Below are 16,330 nucleotides of genomic sequence, written 5' to 3'. Positions count from 1 at the left end.
GATACCTTGGGAGTCGCTATTGTCACTTGTTACGCAACTCAGCATTCGTTCAGCACTGATTGATGCCCAAGTCGCCACTTTTGGAAGAAATGGGATACAGACATGACAACAATATTTGTACCAAATGTCAGGCAGGAGAAACAGGGGAGTTCACAGTATGGGTCTAGACGTAGACTCTGACCAGAAAAAAAACAAAACATGATAGACAAACTGTCAACCCTGATCTTTCTAAACTGTTTCATTTCTTTCTGGTAAATCCTTTTTCTTTCTTTTTATTGGTTTCCCTCCCCAGAATTTTGCCAGAGTAGACAGCATATAAAACTGATCCAGCTGGTGAGTTTTGAGCTTGATGAAGGAATTACCAAACCATTAACTACTTTAAATGCATCAGATATATAAAAGATATGGGCAATTAATAAATCACTACATATTTGGTAAGAATGCTATTTGAGCATAAGCTTTCTTAGAACTCCCCTAATAATATTAGAGGAGATCAGAATGTATTTATTTTTTTTCCTCATTTTTTTACTTACATTTATCAATTGATTTGCAAAAGTATTTGGGTAACTACTGCTTCTGTTCCTCTCTGTAGATCAGCAGGTAATTTGAGAGTTTCTCAACTGCAAAAGCAATGGCAAAAAATGTAATGGAGTAATGCAGTCAAGTATTACTTGACTACATTGCCTGTTACCATGTACTCAGGACATCCCCAACTGGCCCAGAGAGCTGTGTGCCTCTGCTCTTGGCTTACAGAGCATTGTGAGCACACGGTGTTATATTTATGAGTCGGAAAGTAAAGTGTGTCAGAGAGGAAGTTAAAATGGCTTCTCTGTAGGATATTGTTAGTGTAAAATATCTGATTTATTTGGGTCTCTTTTTGAATGCTGCAGCTTGTAAACACAGTGGGGAGTTTCTCTGTCATTGATCCAAAGCAATGGGTACTAATGGCATAATACAGTGGTACTCAATAACCTTTTATCATGGGCTGCTTTGTCATGTGGAGACTTAACTGAGGGGAGAGAAATACACTGTAACAAGAAAGGAAGGTCTTATGAATTTCCATCTATCCATTTAATAATGTTAAGTTTAAGAGCTATCATATTCTTTTCTCGTTTTGTTGGGTTTTTTTTCATGAACTAGAATACAAAATAACATGAGAATTATTGTACATATTGGTGTAAACATGAAGAGAAATGTAGGCATTTTTTCCTGAGAAATCAAAGGACAAGGTGTGGCAGATCTCTATCATGGCTTGAGTAGCACTGCCGTATTACGGTGCTTTAAATTTTTTTATATATATATATATAAAAATATTTTTTTTTTCCCCCACACAAAGCCTTTGTATATTTATGGGTGTTGTGGTTTAACGCAGCAGGCAGCTAAACACCACACAGCCATTTGCTCACTCCCCCTCCAGTGGGATGGGGGAGAGAATTGGAAAAAAGGTAAAACTTACCGGTTGAGATAAAGACAATTTAATAGGACAGAAAAGGAAGGGAAAATAATAATAATAATGATAAAAGAATATAAGAAACAAGTGATGAACAGTGCAATTGCTCACCACCTGCTGACACTGCCCAGCCAGTTCCTGAGCAGCAGCTGCACCCCCGGCCAACTCCCCCCAGTTTTTGTTCAGCATTACATCACATGGTATGGAATATCCCTTTGGCCAGTTGGGGTCAGCTGTCCTGGCTGTGCCCCCTCCCAGCTTCTTGTGCACCTCCAGCCTCCTCACTGGCAGGGCAGTATGAGAAGCTGAAAAGTCCTTGACTTAGTGTAAGCACTGCTCAGCAACAACTAAAACATCAGTGTGTTACCAACATTATTCTTATCCTAAATCCAAAACACAGTACTATACCAGCTACTAGGAAGAAAATTAACTCTATCCCAGCCAAAACCAGGACAATAGGAAACAGAATAAACAAATAAGGGAAATATCTACACAGTCAAGCCTTAAAATTTGCCCAGTACCTGCAGAACCTTGTCAAGGTGCTTGCTTCAGACAGCATAAAAACCAGTGTGGTGCCACATGCTGACCTCAGGCCCCTGACAGCGGTAGCTGCAATTCCTCAGGTGTATAATCTGTTTGTCTACCACTCTTATTTAGTAATTTCAGCAATTCTGATGCCTAAGTTTCCCTTCAGAGTAAACCAGAGCACGGTGGGAGGTCAGGTTATGACTTCATTTGCACACTTTCTCTTGGGAGCAAATTAGTATGCAAGCCAGTGCAGAAGGGTGCCATTTGGGTAATCTTAGTGCAGGATTGTTAATAGAGTATAGGGAGTTTTGTATTCTCTTCCTGAACAACCATTTGAGAGCTAACAACAGTATAATTTTCTGCTACTATTTTCATATATATATACATGGGTTCATTTTGTGTTTGTTGTTGGTTAGACGCCAGATTCCAGTCTCACTTAAAATAGATGTAGAGTCAAAGCAACTCTGTTATCCAAAGATTTTTGCCAAGAAAGGAGACAGCGAAGACATTTTAAAAAGAAATAATAGAGTAGGTTATAACCGTTGGGATGCTGATATCTCTGTTTTTCCATGGTTTGCATCTGTTAGCAATGTCCCCTTCAGGCTGAATACTCAAAACACCTCCCAACTGCTGTAGAACATCGTCGCAGAAAAATGGTGTTAATGCTTCATGTAATGTAAAACTTATGTTGGGCCCTAAGATACAGGTTTACAGGGATGTAAAAATTGATCTCTTTTCTGCTGTATGAAAAGCTGGTGGTTTTGAGTGATTGCTGCATATCTTTGTGATATGAAAAGGGAAGAGGCTAAAAGCCAAGAGTTTTTGTCCTTCGGGAAGTGCTGTAACGGTCCCATGCTATGAAAGTGAGAGTATTACTGTTGATTTCAGCAAGTACAAGGCAAAGCTCAGATTGTCTTAAGCACATTATTGCTATTATAAAATAAAGAAATATAAAAAATAGTTAAGGAAGGCTGATAGCCCATTCATTCATTAGTCTTTGTATAACAAATGATGAAACTGGAATTGCAAACATAGATCTGGTAGCATTTATTGATATAGAGTAAATGCTGGGAGCATTTACTCATGTTTGTTTGTGAAACTTTCTGCATGAAGTGGGACTGCAGGATTGAAACCCTTATTTCTGAGGATTTTTAGTAGTTCGTTTTATACACATGAACTACTAAACACCCAGAATGCAGCTTCTATAGAGACTTTTTTAAAAGTATCAAATTAAAGGTCTCCATGACTGATGCTGTTGATGGAGTTGAGGTACATTCAAGATGCAGAATTTTAAGAAATCTCAGAGAAATAGCTAGGTATGTTTCTTTTGCTGAGTTATCTTTTTTTCAATAAAAAGGTGTTCCAGTTGATTTTGTGCTAGCAATTGGTGCATTATGCCTAATTCCTCTTATATGTGAAAGTCCAGCTTCACATGTTTTCATTTTTCAGTTTTTATTGTTTTGTTTTAGTATTTTGTACTGTTTTTTCTTTTTTTTTTTTTATGATACAAAGTGCAAAAGATTTAATTTTGCATCTGTCTTTGTCTTTTGGAAAGTACACTGTGGATCAAGGGAAATGTTAGGCATGAGAACCAGAGAATAGCTAAGCATAGAGATTAAAGGCATGAGCAATATTATGTTATAACATTTTCACAGGACTCTGGACTAAAAGCAATGCCTTCCAAAACAATCAGTACAGTTTTCTGTACATAAATATTTGCACATATTAATAATATACCATATGCTTGGCTTAGCAGTATCGATGTAACACATCAGTCTACCAGGTGCAATATTCTCTCTGGAGCAGAATATTTCCTTGGAAAATTGACACCTGAGTTTTAAGTTTTTCAATAACTTGATCTGAAAATGATGACCAGCTTGAAATCTATATAACCTGAAGGCTTTATCAGTAAAGCCCAGCAGAGTTATATTTCTCTGTGGCTGTGATGTTGAAACCTGGTGAAAAATCAATTTTTTCCTTTTGCTGAATGGTATATTTGAAGCACTTAAAAAAGGTGAATGAGTGTGCTGATGGCCTGTCATTCTCAAAGTACTTTCTTATGCATGTGTAGGTACATCTGCCTGTTAGCCCTGAGAGGCTGTGTGTGTTTGATGTTTTTTTCAGGAAGGAGAAAAAAAAGAGATGAGGTATATCAGAAAGAAAGGTGATAGCAAATGGTGTTTTGAACAGCCTGTATCCCCCAGTGTAATATATTATGGAAATAATGATTCTGACAAGTGATGCTTCTTTGCAACCTGAAGTAATACAGTAGGGATTATGCATGCTCAAGTCATTCAGGACTGGGTACTTAGTTGTCTAGAAATGCTGTAAGAAGTGTCTTCATCATGAACAACTTTGTTATAGATGCAGTGGCAACAGCTAGATTACTAAAAGAAAAAAATACCTGAATTATTATTATTATTTATTATTATTATTATTATTATTATTACTACTACTACTACTACTACCACCAATGGGAAAAAAAAGATATTTTTAATTCTGTTTTTATAGTTATCTTTTTTTGTGATTTAATACCGTATTTTATCTTGTATTTAGGGATGAATTGTATGCTTTAACTAATTTTCAAGCTTGCTCAAACATAGTTGTTTCAAAACCAGAAATAGGTTGTTAGTTAATTAACAAGGGTAGGCAATGAGAAATGGGCTAAAGGTTTAAAACAAGGTGTCAGGAAGCCAGAACAAATACAACAGTCTGTAAGAAAGGCACAGAGACAACACGGAGGAAATTATTATACTAGAATAAAGAACAAAACGCTTCTGACCTGTACGCTCTCATTAAGCACAGATCAAGAAATGCAACCTAAAAGGCAGGACAAAGATAGCATATACACCTAGCCACTAACGTCAATAGATTGGCTTACGTGGTTGCTCAAGTTTACAGAGATTTCCTTGCAGTAACAACAGCCTGGTGTATCTTGCCAGAGGAGAATACTCTGGCTTCAGCTGATTTGATGATTCCCTTCTTCCCCCGACAAACATGGGGACACAAAATAAGCTTAGGTAACTTACTGCATTTTAGGAATATCTTGTGGTATGGGAATTATATACAACATAATTGTCTTCAGAGCTACCAACATATACAGTCTTCAGGGTTGGACTTTCTCTTCTTCCTCATGTGGTTCGTCTACCAATGAAAAGTAGCACAATGTTTTTAGTTAGGGGGGAAAAAAAGCCAAAACACAACCAAAAAACCCCAAAACCAAAACCAGCTTTTAGTCTGACCGTTCTTGAATGAAAATAATATTAATTGACAGGAAATATATTTAGGAGTGCATTTATTTAAGAGTTTTGAATGCTGTCTTGCAATGTTGATAAATCACTGAGATTTTGTTTTGAGTGGAAATTCCTTAAGAATGGAATATGCCTGTTTGTGGTGTACTTTGTACAGATGTTAAGTAGGAATCTCACATAGTATATTTCACTTCCCCGATTAAAATGTTTCCCCTTCTCTGTTCCTCCTTCTCTGCATCGCTGTTCCTTCCCCACATACGCAGAGTTAACTGATACCAGAGGAAGCAAGTTCATTTTGCTTCACTGCTTAAAAAAAAAGAATGCTATGACCGACAGAACGAAAAAATTTGATAAGCTAAAACAAAAGGCAGCAAATGTTGAGAACAAACTCCAGTGACCTAGGTAATATAAAATTGTTTTGTGATAAGTATGAACATTAACAATTTTGGACATCTAAACATGTAAAATTAGCAATTTGAAAACTTTTATCTAGATGAGAGAGAACATTATACGTGAAACATAATGACCTCTCTGAAATTCAGCCAGGATGCTGTGGTACTCATTTAGACAAAGAAGACAACTAGTTAATCACAGCAAAGAAAACTAAACAGAGTAAATTAGTTTGTACATTCCAGACTCTTAGCTACGAAAAAGAATATATTTCACTAATTAGAGACTGAAAATACTCTAAGCTTTTAGAAAGAGAATGCAAGAAGAGCGGAAGAGAGAGATCCTGGCTTTGGAATGGTGTATCAATCCATGGTGTTTGCATGGTACAATTTTGTGATTTTATCAGTTAGGCAGCCTCCATTAAGGGGTCTTCAACTTCGATTATATTGATTACATACAACATAATAGTTCATAATGAAAATTATCTTGCATGGTTTCAATCCCTAATTTTCATGGACTCTTGGAGCCTCTAATGAAATGTAAACAAATTTAATTAAAAAACCTACATGAATATACATGTTATAATAAAAAAGGCTAGAAACTTCACAATTGAAATAAGAGGTTAACAATGACAGTTTAAGGTTTTTTAGAGGATTATTGTCTTGATTGTGCTGTAGATCTTTTTACTTTATCATTATATTGTTATCCTTATTGCTACAGGAGTGTGCATTCTATATGTTTTATTTCTATGTTCTTTAAATTAAATAAAATGCGTGTGCTAAAGAATATTAGAATGGGAATTATTATAATTAGACTTAAGGTGAATGGTAAAAGAGAAAGTGAAGTTCACCTGCTTGTTGCATGGCATAAGAATCCTGTTTTATCTGAAGACTGTACATCATTTTACATAGTGAAAGCTTTATATACAGTTCTGAAATACGGTTGTTCTTTTCTTTACCTAGAAAAAGATTTAGATTTTTTAGAATTTTTGTTCAAACATTCAAGTATGGAATCAGCACTAGATTCTATACTTAAAAAGATATAAATACATTTATCTCTAATTTTCATTTCCTTTCCTGTGTCTGACTCTGCTCTCCGAATATGACCAAGTTCCTGTATACATAAATGTCATTTTGCTTTTAACTGCAGGGGGCTGAGGATCAAGCCATCTCTTTATCTATCTTTTGCATGAGCAGTGTTACACCCTTGAATTATTTCCATTGAATTGAAAGAGAACCCTTTTATGCTGGGGGTGGTGAAACACTGGCACAGGTTGCCCAGAGAGGTGGTGGATGCCCCATCCCTGGAAACATTCAAGGTCAGGTTGGACGGGGCTCTGAGCAACCTGATCTAGTTGAAGATGTCCCTGCTTGTTGCAGGGGGGTTGGACTAGATGACCTTTAGAGGTCCCTTCCAACCCAAGCTATTCTATGATTCTATGAAGATCAAGTTCTGCATGGTCCCAATGGCATAGTTGTTTTTTAAAGAGCTATGGTTTTACAGGACTTCTGTGCTACATTCATATGGGCAGTATGTATGTTTGAGGAAAAGTGTGATGTTGGGCCTCCTTTGGAACCGCATGTCAGCAGAAAATCTGTCTCTTTCTTTTTTGATAAACATGAGATAAACTGATAAAGCAAGTTACTTTTTCAGTCTCTCACATTTTATTAAATTATTTCTTAAAAATTTTTAAATGAGAGTCAATGGCTCTATAATGCTTGTACCTTTTTTTTTTTATTTCAAAAGGTGCTTGTTTGTGGGTGATGTTTATTAGGAAACTCTGTGTATGTGTGCACGTGTGCAAGCGTGCATGTATTTATGTCTGTAGAGTGAGGTGGAGGAAGACAGTGTCCCCTTTGTTTCATAAGTTCTACTTCTTAAATTGCCTCACACTTTCAAGAAATGCCAAGACCAAATATGGAAACTTCAGCTCTAAAGAGAGAATGTCCTGGAAAGATTTGAACTAATGAAAAAGAGGGGGTTTAGTCTCTTAACAAAGTTGTTTACATCACCAAGTCATGCCGTAATCAGATAGTGCAACAGATTATTTTTAAAGCAAAATTGGAATCAGTTACATTAAATCAACCTAAAATGTGATTGTGTTTCTAAAACATTTTTTACGTGCATTTCAGATACATATGCAATAAATATTTAGACTTTTGATTTAGTATACATCAGTCTAAAAATCTACCTTGCTATCTTAATCAGAATTAATTTGCTTAATTGTTATTCCTATCCCATTAATCTCAGTTTTGCACTAACTTGAACAATGCCACTTTTTGCTCTTTGCACTTTAATTCAATTTCCATTCTAAGTTTATGAACAGTAATAGGGTCCTGCTTGAATATTCATTAGCTTTGAATTGTGAACTATGAAAAGGTGCTTTCTTTTACCTTAATGAAAGTGGCTCAGCATGGGGTGGATCAGTAATGACATTTGATTTTAGGCATCCAACAAATTTGCTTTTTATTTATTGACACATCTTGTCCAAACAGCTCCCTCGCAAGTTAGTGGAGTAATGAAAGAGAGAGTGCTGCAGAGGAGCGTGGAGCTTTCCTGGCAGGAACCAGAACATCCCAATGGAGTCATTACTGAATATGAAATCAAGTATTATGAGAAAGTAAGTGCTAAGATTATCTGTAATGTACAACAATGTGCTGTTTGCTTCGTGTTGGCTTGCTGCATTGTGGAACAATGTTAAAGCCATCAGCTATCAACTATCCTGTGTCTTCAAAGTCACAGTGATTTTGCTTATTTTTAATACCTAGCAAATTCCTGCAATTATTATTGTTATCATATGTCCCATATATTGTATTTTGGTATCCTAAAAATGAAATATCTGCTTGAAATCTGCCCTTTTTTCCACTTTTTTTTTTTTATTGTTAAGTTGGACTTGGGTGTTTTACCATGATATTTGTCATTTTCCTGTCTCTTCTACATTGTGTATAAAGCTTGTTTCATTTCCTTCTGTGTCACTGTAACTCCAGTCTTGAGATGATAGATCAAATACAACTCTTGACTCCATTTGGTATTTCCTTATGAGCTGGGCCTCTTGATATCTGAAAACTTCCAAAGCACTTCCTATAGTTTCAGCTGATAAATATTCCTTATTTGTCCTGTTAAAAAGTCCCAGCATTGTGAGATTTATTTTTCACTTGTTCTTTCGACACAATAATGAATTGAGGGCTGCTTTTCAGTAGTAGATGAAGTGATCTCTGTTTCTGGTAGAGTGAAATTGCAATCTTATTGATGTCAGTTGGAGTTTTGCCATTCATTTCAGTGTGTCTAGGGCTTCATTCATGATAACTTTGAAGTACTCTAGAATAAAAAAATTCTGACAAGCATATAAGTAGGGCCACATGCAACCGTAAGCTGGATGAAAGCAGAGTGAAGGCAGGTTGTGCAGCTACATGTTTGTCATGGGACCCAGACTAAGTGTGGCTCCTCCAGATTCCCTGGGAAATTTACGGTAGCACGTGACATATTCCTAAATTTTATGAAACATTCTGGGAGAAAAAAAGAAAGAATTAAAAAGCAAAGAAATGAACAAAGGAGCTCCTTTGTGATCCCTTGTGAAGACATTTCATCTCTGCAAACAAGGTAATAGCATCTCTATATCAAAAAGAGCATGTCAGCTTACTAGCTAACATAGAATTAGGTAAATTCAGACCAGATTGGATCTAATATCAAGTGTCACATCTAATTTTAAGGGCTGAATTACACAAATATACTTATCAAAAGATCTTTATATGATTTGGGAAGGGAATAAAATGTTTATTTGGTGATGCTAACTCCCAGTTTAAGTTGTTCACTTTAATGACTCTTATAACAAAACTTACCAGATATGTACAAATAGCTAAACAATTCTTTTAAGGGAATTTTATTGATTTTAGCAGATAATTTTTGTTCCTCAAGCATGTGTGTGTGTGCACACACACAAAGTCCATACATTAAAAAAAAAGTTTACATATTTACCAAAGGCAAAACTGTTCTCCACACAAAAGAAACTTAAAAAACAAAACTACAAACAAAAACATTATTTTTTAAATATGCAGAGTAATTTCTAATCTGTTACAATAAAATAAATAATTTAAATAGGTAGCAGAAAATGACAGAAAAATGCTCAGATACTAGACTTTTCATAAAACAATAACTTTTAGAATGTGACTTTTATTATTTTCCCTGTATATTCATGTTACTTCACATGCGCAGCAGAATTTCATTGCCAGTTTCCTATGTTTGCAAAGACAAGAACTGACGTTAAACTTCTTTTGTAATGGAAAGAACCCTACCAGTATTATACTTACTACAGTGAAATTCATAAAAGAGAATAAGAAGCTCATCCTACGAACAGTCACAGATAAACTGAACTATATACCTTTAATTCAGTGAGACAATTTCAACACAAATACTAAATGCTTGCCTTCCTTCCAAAATAATGCAGTTCCGCTTGAAAAGTACTTCATAAGCTTCTTGCCCAGAACAAGAGAGGCAGTTTAAGTTTTGTTCCATTAGTTTAAAAGAGAAAAAAAAAGATCTGAACCTTCAGCTCCTTTTAGAGCCAAATTAAATCAAACATTTTTGTGGTTCTGAAATATTCTGATAAGTGTTTTTTTCACCTCTCACTTCTGGCTAGGGCTGGAATGGAAACTGCCTGAAACCTCCCAAGTAAGCCTGTCCTGTGAGATTTCTAGCACAGGTTATTTTTATTTCTTTGTTATTTATTTATTTTGAATGCAAGAACTGTTGGCAATTCAAATAAGCCTCGTATGCATCAAAACCCAAACTCTGAAATTCCACTGTGGCTTACAGTCCTGAACCTGACTGTTTAGGGTTTCCTTACACTTGTTTCTCATCTCTCAAGCATTCCTGTTCTTTCTCACATACCAACATACATTCCACCATGGTCCTCACTTATAGATGATTTAAACCTTCTTGGAGAAAATATGAAAAATTGTTGCTAGCCAAGCTGGCGGGCTTGCTCAAATGACAGACTGGGCAAGACCCAGGAGAAGCCAGTACTGAGTCTCAGAAAAGAACTCATATATGTTGTATTTAACCCTGTATTTCAGCAAAAGTGTCTTTGCTGCTTTACTGACTGAGAAGGGGAAGGCCCTCCATCATTTTTAGCTGGCGAAGTGCTATTGAAATGAGTTACAGATTTATTCCTTCCCTCTGTATCCATCTCATTAGCACTGCCTCGTGCGGCTCATGCTTCTTTGGTCATGTGGTGCATTCAGATGGTTGGTTAATTCATCTCTTCTGCCCTTCAAATCAGGGTTGCATCTGCCACTGAAAATCAACAGGGCTGCACATATCTATGCTGAAAGATAATCTGGATCAGTAAATGTGATGAATAAGTAGAGCTTTTTGAATACTGTAATGATCTGTGATACAGCTTTTGTAGTATTTGAAAGTGAGTTATTACTCATAGGGTTTTTAATCTTACTGCTTCAAATCTGGGGGGGTGTCATACTGAGCTTCTTTCCCTGGGTTCTTCTTGATGCCATGGAGTCAAAACCTGAGAAAAGACTAAAAGACAGAGAAAAAAAACTAAGTTAAAACTGAGTTAAGGACCTCAGAATTTGGTGCAAAATCCAGCCAGTTATACATTGGCAGTATTGTATTTTTTAAAGGTATTCGAAGGTAACAAGGGAAGGTGTTCTGACCATGAAAGAACAGATTTTCTTGTCCTTGAACTGTTTAGACCCTGCAGATCTCCTGGAAAGATGTGGTCAAGCTATTTTCTCATCAAAATTTCACAAAATTTAATCAGAGCCAAAGAAGCAATCATTTTATGTCTGGATGTTTTATGAGTAACAACATAAGCATCTCATTTGAATTTTATGTTACACTTAAAGCTCCTCATTGCATTGACAGTGTTTTGTAATACTCCACAGAGTACGCTTTGTTTTTTATGTTGGGGAAAAAAGCATTCAACAAATTGAAATAAACTACCCAGGCTGGCTGTCAGTTGCTGATGTGCAACCATGATAAAATCTGACCTGTAAATGTCTTTTAATCTTTTGTCTTACTGTTTCCAGGACCAAAGGGAGAGGACCTATTCAACAGTGAAAACCAAGTCCACTTCAGCTTCTATTAATAACCTAAAGCCAGGAACAGTGTATGTTTTCCAGATTCGTGCTTTTACTGCTGCTGGTTATGGAAATTACAGCCCCAGACTGGATGTTGCCACACTAGAAGAAGCCACGGGTAAACAATTAGATTTATAGGAAATTATCACTTTCAGTAGAAGTAGTAAGTAAAACAAGAAAGGAAAGAGTCATAGGCAATATTATTAAAACTAGAAAGAATGAAGTTCTACATGAAGGTGGATTTTCGTCACTGTATTTTGAAGGATGAACTTCAATTAGTTGTTTTACCACAGAACTACAAATTACACTCTTATAATTAGCTGGAGAAGATTTTTAGCATATCAGGTTCTTCTCCTCTGATGTCCTTCTAACACAAAGAAATTTTTTTTTTCCATTCAAATACACACCTCTTTCCCCCCACAAGAGAAGTGAATAGAGGTGAGCTCTACTAGATTCTTCTGTAACTGGGGAGAGGAGGGAAGAGATTTCAGCCCACAGAGGCTTCTCCAGGTCGTTTTTTTCCTGTTTGATTTCCTGAAAAAACTCTCTATAGTTTTGCTTATGTGTGTGTCTTGTTTAAGCTGTATGTCCATCCTTAGCATCTTTTGAGTTCATTGGCTAGTTTTGACTTGGTTTAGTAAAGAAACAGAGGTCTCAAAGATACTAGGTTTCTTTAAGGCTCATGTAATAAGTTGTAAGCTGTGTAAAGAAAAAATAACCTCTCAAAAACCCTCACAAAGGAAAGTATGAAGCTGAAGTACAAACTCTCTCCGTACAGTACACCAGAGAACCTGGCTGGGACATCTCAGCAGAGGCATACCACTTTGGGAGAGCTTCCTCCTTCCTTGATGCTGAAACCAATCTTGTGCCCTTATTTGTCTAAAAATCACACTGATACCTTTTTTCCTCCCCAATGTAGATATGTGCATGCATGCTTAGAGAAAATCTTCCACATTTTGGGTCTTTGGAAAGAAACTTTTGCATCACTGAGACCTGGCAGCCATGAGCCTATTCACGGGAACTGCCTGTGTCCCTGGCAGCTTCACTGCTCTGCCGCAGACCCAAATTTGGTTACTCTGTTTTGGGTCATTTGCTTCAGGTCGACTTGCCTGACAGCAAGTCAGCCAGATCTGGAGCTGAGGATACATAGCCTACAGGTTCAAAGGGTATGGATGCCAACTGCTCTCTGCGCTTTCTGCAGCGTATCTAAGGTGCGGACACACACTATTGCATCTTATTAATTGCAGCCAGATGTCACCTGAACAATTTGTGGGTATTCTTAAAACACAGTAGTTAGGACTTGATTCCACCTTGATTCCACACAGAATATGAAAACTATCAATAATGAATAATAGCACGTCTAATAGACATAATTGAAATAGTAATTATCATAATAGCAGCAATAAACTGTCATTACTAATATTATTAGCTCTGTGTCCGATAGCATGCTTTCCATCCATAGCGTTCTGCTTTAGAAAGAGTCAGTAGCAGAATCCCCATTTTGCAGAATGGGAACCTGAGGTACAGCCGGAAGTAATTTCTTATTTTGAGTACATTTCTGGAAAACAAATTAAAAGTCTGTCATAATCTGTCATAAGTTTCTGCTAATTAGATACTTTATTGTCTATAGTGGTTTAAAATTAGTAGACCAAAATATTTCCCCAACATTTCCTTAATTACCTGAGTATTTTTTATACACTGAATGTAAGCATACTGGTATGCTGGTACAATACTGGTAGCCGCTAAGATTAGCAAAGATAGTTTCAGAGGTAAACAGTCTTGACTGGGGTTTGGCCGACGTATGGAAGATTAGGAAATCCTAGAATAAATGCATCACTGACCATGCTCACGTACCCTTTTTCTGACTTAGGTGATGAGAACCAGCATATAAACCAGTGACATACTTGGCCAATATGCACAGCAGATTTCTCTCTTATCACAGGCCAGCTTTGTGTTTTGACATGCCATATAAAATGTCCTATGCTTTCATTAAAGAAAATTTTTAAAATGGCATACTTTCCATTATCTTGAGAGGACATTATAGAATATAATTCCCATCAAGGATAAGCATCCACAATTTTCCATATGTGGTTTTCAGAAGTCATTAAAATGTTGGTAAAAAGATAGTAAATTCCATTAAATTCTTCTAGAATTGCTTTACACAAAAACATTTGTTTCTCATACTTTACTTATAGTTTTATCAGAACTTGCAGGCTAATCAAATTAATCTTTTGTTAACATTTTAAAGGAAGACCTTTATTGGATCATTTTTAGGAAATATAGCTCAAGTGAAGTACTGTACAGGTGACGTAAACCAGTGTTATGCTACAGTTAAGAGGCATTGGCTTCTCATTAGTCCAGTGTATTTCCGAATGCAGCTTTTAAATATGTCAAAGTATTTTAAGAATATATATATAGTGAGAGTGTGTATACATATATATACACACATATATGTATATATATGTAAAAATATATATAGTGACCATCACAGTCAGCTAGTCATGTTGGCTACCTGAATTTCTTCTGGCACTTCAACTGGTTGGCACCTTTTGGTTGGTGCTGTTGATTAAGTAGATTTTTGTATTATTCTCCGGTTTCTGAATTATAATAGAAACTGCATGGCCACTTTTCAATATTTGAGGAACTATGTCCATTATATTAATAGTATCTGATATGTAAAATATGCATATTTTATAACTGTATTTGCACATATTGTACATATTGGGCATTGCATACATATTTATGTAAAAATTTCAAAATTATGAAGTAAAAATGCTTTATAAAGGCAGGATATTTCTATTCTATATTGTGTTTGCCACAGATAAAAGTACTTTAATCATTGTATTTTTCTGTTGGAATCATTGCTGGTTATTAGAGACAGAAGTCCCTCAGGAAGAAAACATAAATCCATAGATTTATTTTTTTAATTATATTACCACTTAAGTGGTAATTTTATCTTTTGATTCACTGAAGTATTTAAAAGTTATGTTAAATGACTTGTAGCCAGTGGATCTAAAGATGATCCTGCGCTTTTTGTAATTGAAGGGGTTTGCTACTTGTTGCAGCTCTCTCTCTTAAAGTATAAGGACTCAGCACAACCTGGCGTGAAGAAGATTTTGCTTTTTCCTTTTGCCCTGAATCAGTTTAAATCAAGCAAGATTGAAGTAATATGCAGATGTAAATTTATTCCTAATGTCTGAAATAACACTGCTACAAATATTTATAGAAGACATAAAGAATAATATTTAAGAAAGTGATATTTGGCCTACATGAATCCAATTTATCATTAAAGGTTTCATGGTGGACTTCAACAGGAATTCTTTTCTGCAAATCATACATTTCAGGTTGCTTGCATGGGAAAATGTTGCTGAAGGAGCAGCACAGCTTTTCCATCTATCACCCTTTTTTAAATCCTCCAGGGTGTTTGGATATCCATTCCTCATCCCTCCAACCATGTACTTAAAAGGTGGTTTTAACTCCTTTGAATTAAGCATTGCCTCATTCATTTGGATATGCAAATATCATAACATCAGATTAGGTATCACCTGTAGCTGATTGCCCAAGTATCAGGTCCCTGTCTTTCTCTGAGCCTGAGCACAGCTTAAGCAGAGGTAAGGGCAGACTTCCCTGTCCTGCTGGTGGTTCCCTGCCATCACCATTGTGGCAGCACCAGTGACAGGTAACCATGCCATGCACCCCCTGAAAGGGTCATCTGCACCCTAAAAAACATTCCTCTAAGGACACTCTAGCATCTTTATTTCTGCCAAACCACAGTGATCATTCCAGAAGCTGGGTTCTGATTCACCCTTACACTAACAGACTGAGTTCATCACACAGAAGGGAGAAACAGCACAGAGTACATGAACAGAGGCAGATGTCTTAGACTGCTGTCACTGAATTCATACCAGACCATGCCCACAATCAGACTTTTTTTTTTTTTTTTTCAAAAAGATGTAAAAATACATCATACATTGCATCCCACCTATCTTACCAGTTGGCCAGTGTACCACGTCCTCAACATTTTCCAGAGCCCAAATAACATCCTCGGCTTGCTTCCAGAATGTGCCAGTACCCAAAATCTGTGAGGCAGTTATGCAGAGCAACCCACTCACATATGTCAACCTCTATGCACTCAACTTGGCTGCTAGATTAGGTGACAGGCTGGGGCGGGTATTTTTCCAAAGTCTGTTAGATGGAATCATAGAATCATAGAATCATAGAATCATTAAAGTTGGAAAAGACCTCTAAGATCATCGAGTCCAACCGTCAACCCAACACCACCATGCTCACTAAACCATGTCCCTAAGCGCCTCATCTACCCGTCTTTTAAATACCTCCAGGGATGGTGACTCAACCACTTCCCTGGGCACCCGCTTCCAACGTTTAACCACTCTTTCAGTATAGATGCGGTTTCGCACCCTGGCCATTGTGACAGGATGCTGCCTTTTCTTGACTTCCAAGTGAGGTTTGCACTGAAGTTCAGAGAACGGCAGAGTTTTACGAAATGCTGTATTTTACATAGACTGTGCATTCCCATGTTTGGGTTTGTCTGCTCTGATGGCCTGGTGATGTTACAGGAACTGAGTTGTATAACTTATGACCCTACGTTCTTGCAC

General features: G+C 36.6%; 1 protein-coding gene across 4 annotated transcripts in view; it reads left to right on the top strand.

Annotated features, from left to right (window-relative positions):
• The window catches only part of EPHA7 (EPH receptor A7), a 166,785-nt gene that overhangs the window by 116,978 nt on the left and 33,477 nt on the right, over positions 1-16,330 (top strand). For 2 of the 4 annotated variants that reach the window (XM_009320131.1, XM_009320128.1), the window contains exons 6-7: positions 8,115-8,239; positions 11,664-11,832. In XM_009320131.1, coding sequence (XP_009318406.1) covers positions 8,115-8,239; positions 11,664-11,832 — 294 coding nt within the window. Of the gene's footprint in view, positions 1-8,114; positions 8,240-11,663; positions 11,838-16,330 lie in introns of all 4 variants that reach the window. The other 2 variants (XM_009320130.1, XM_009320129.1) reach the window with 1 other exon arrangement.

This window comes from Pygoscelis adeliae, unplaced genomic scaffold (genome assembly GCF_000699105.1).
Source record: "Pygoscelis adeliae isolate BGI_AS28 unplaced genomic scaffold, ASM69910v1 Scaffold41, whole genome shotgun sequence".
Lineage (NCBI taxonomy): Eukaryota > Metazoa > Chordata > Aves > Sphenisciformes > Spheniscidae > Pygoscelis > Pygoscelis adeliae.
Note: the sequence above shows the minus strand (reverse complement) of the source record. Positions and strands in the feature narration are given on the sequence as shown.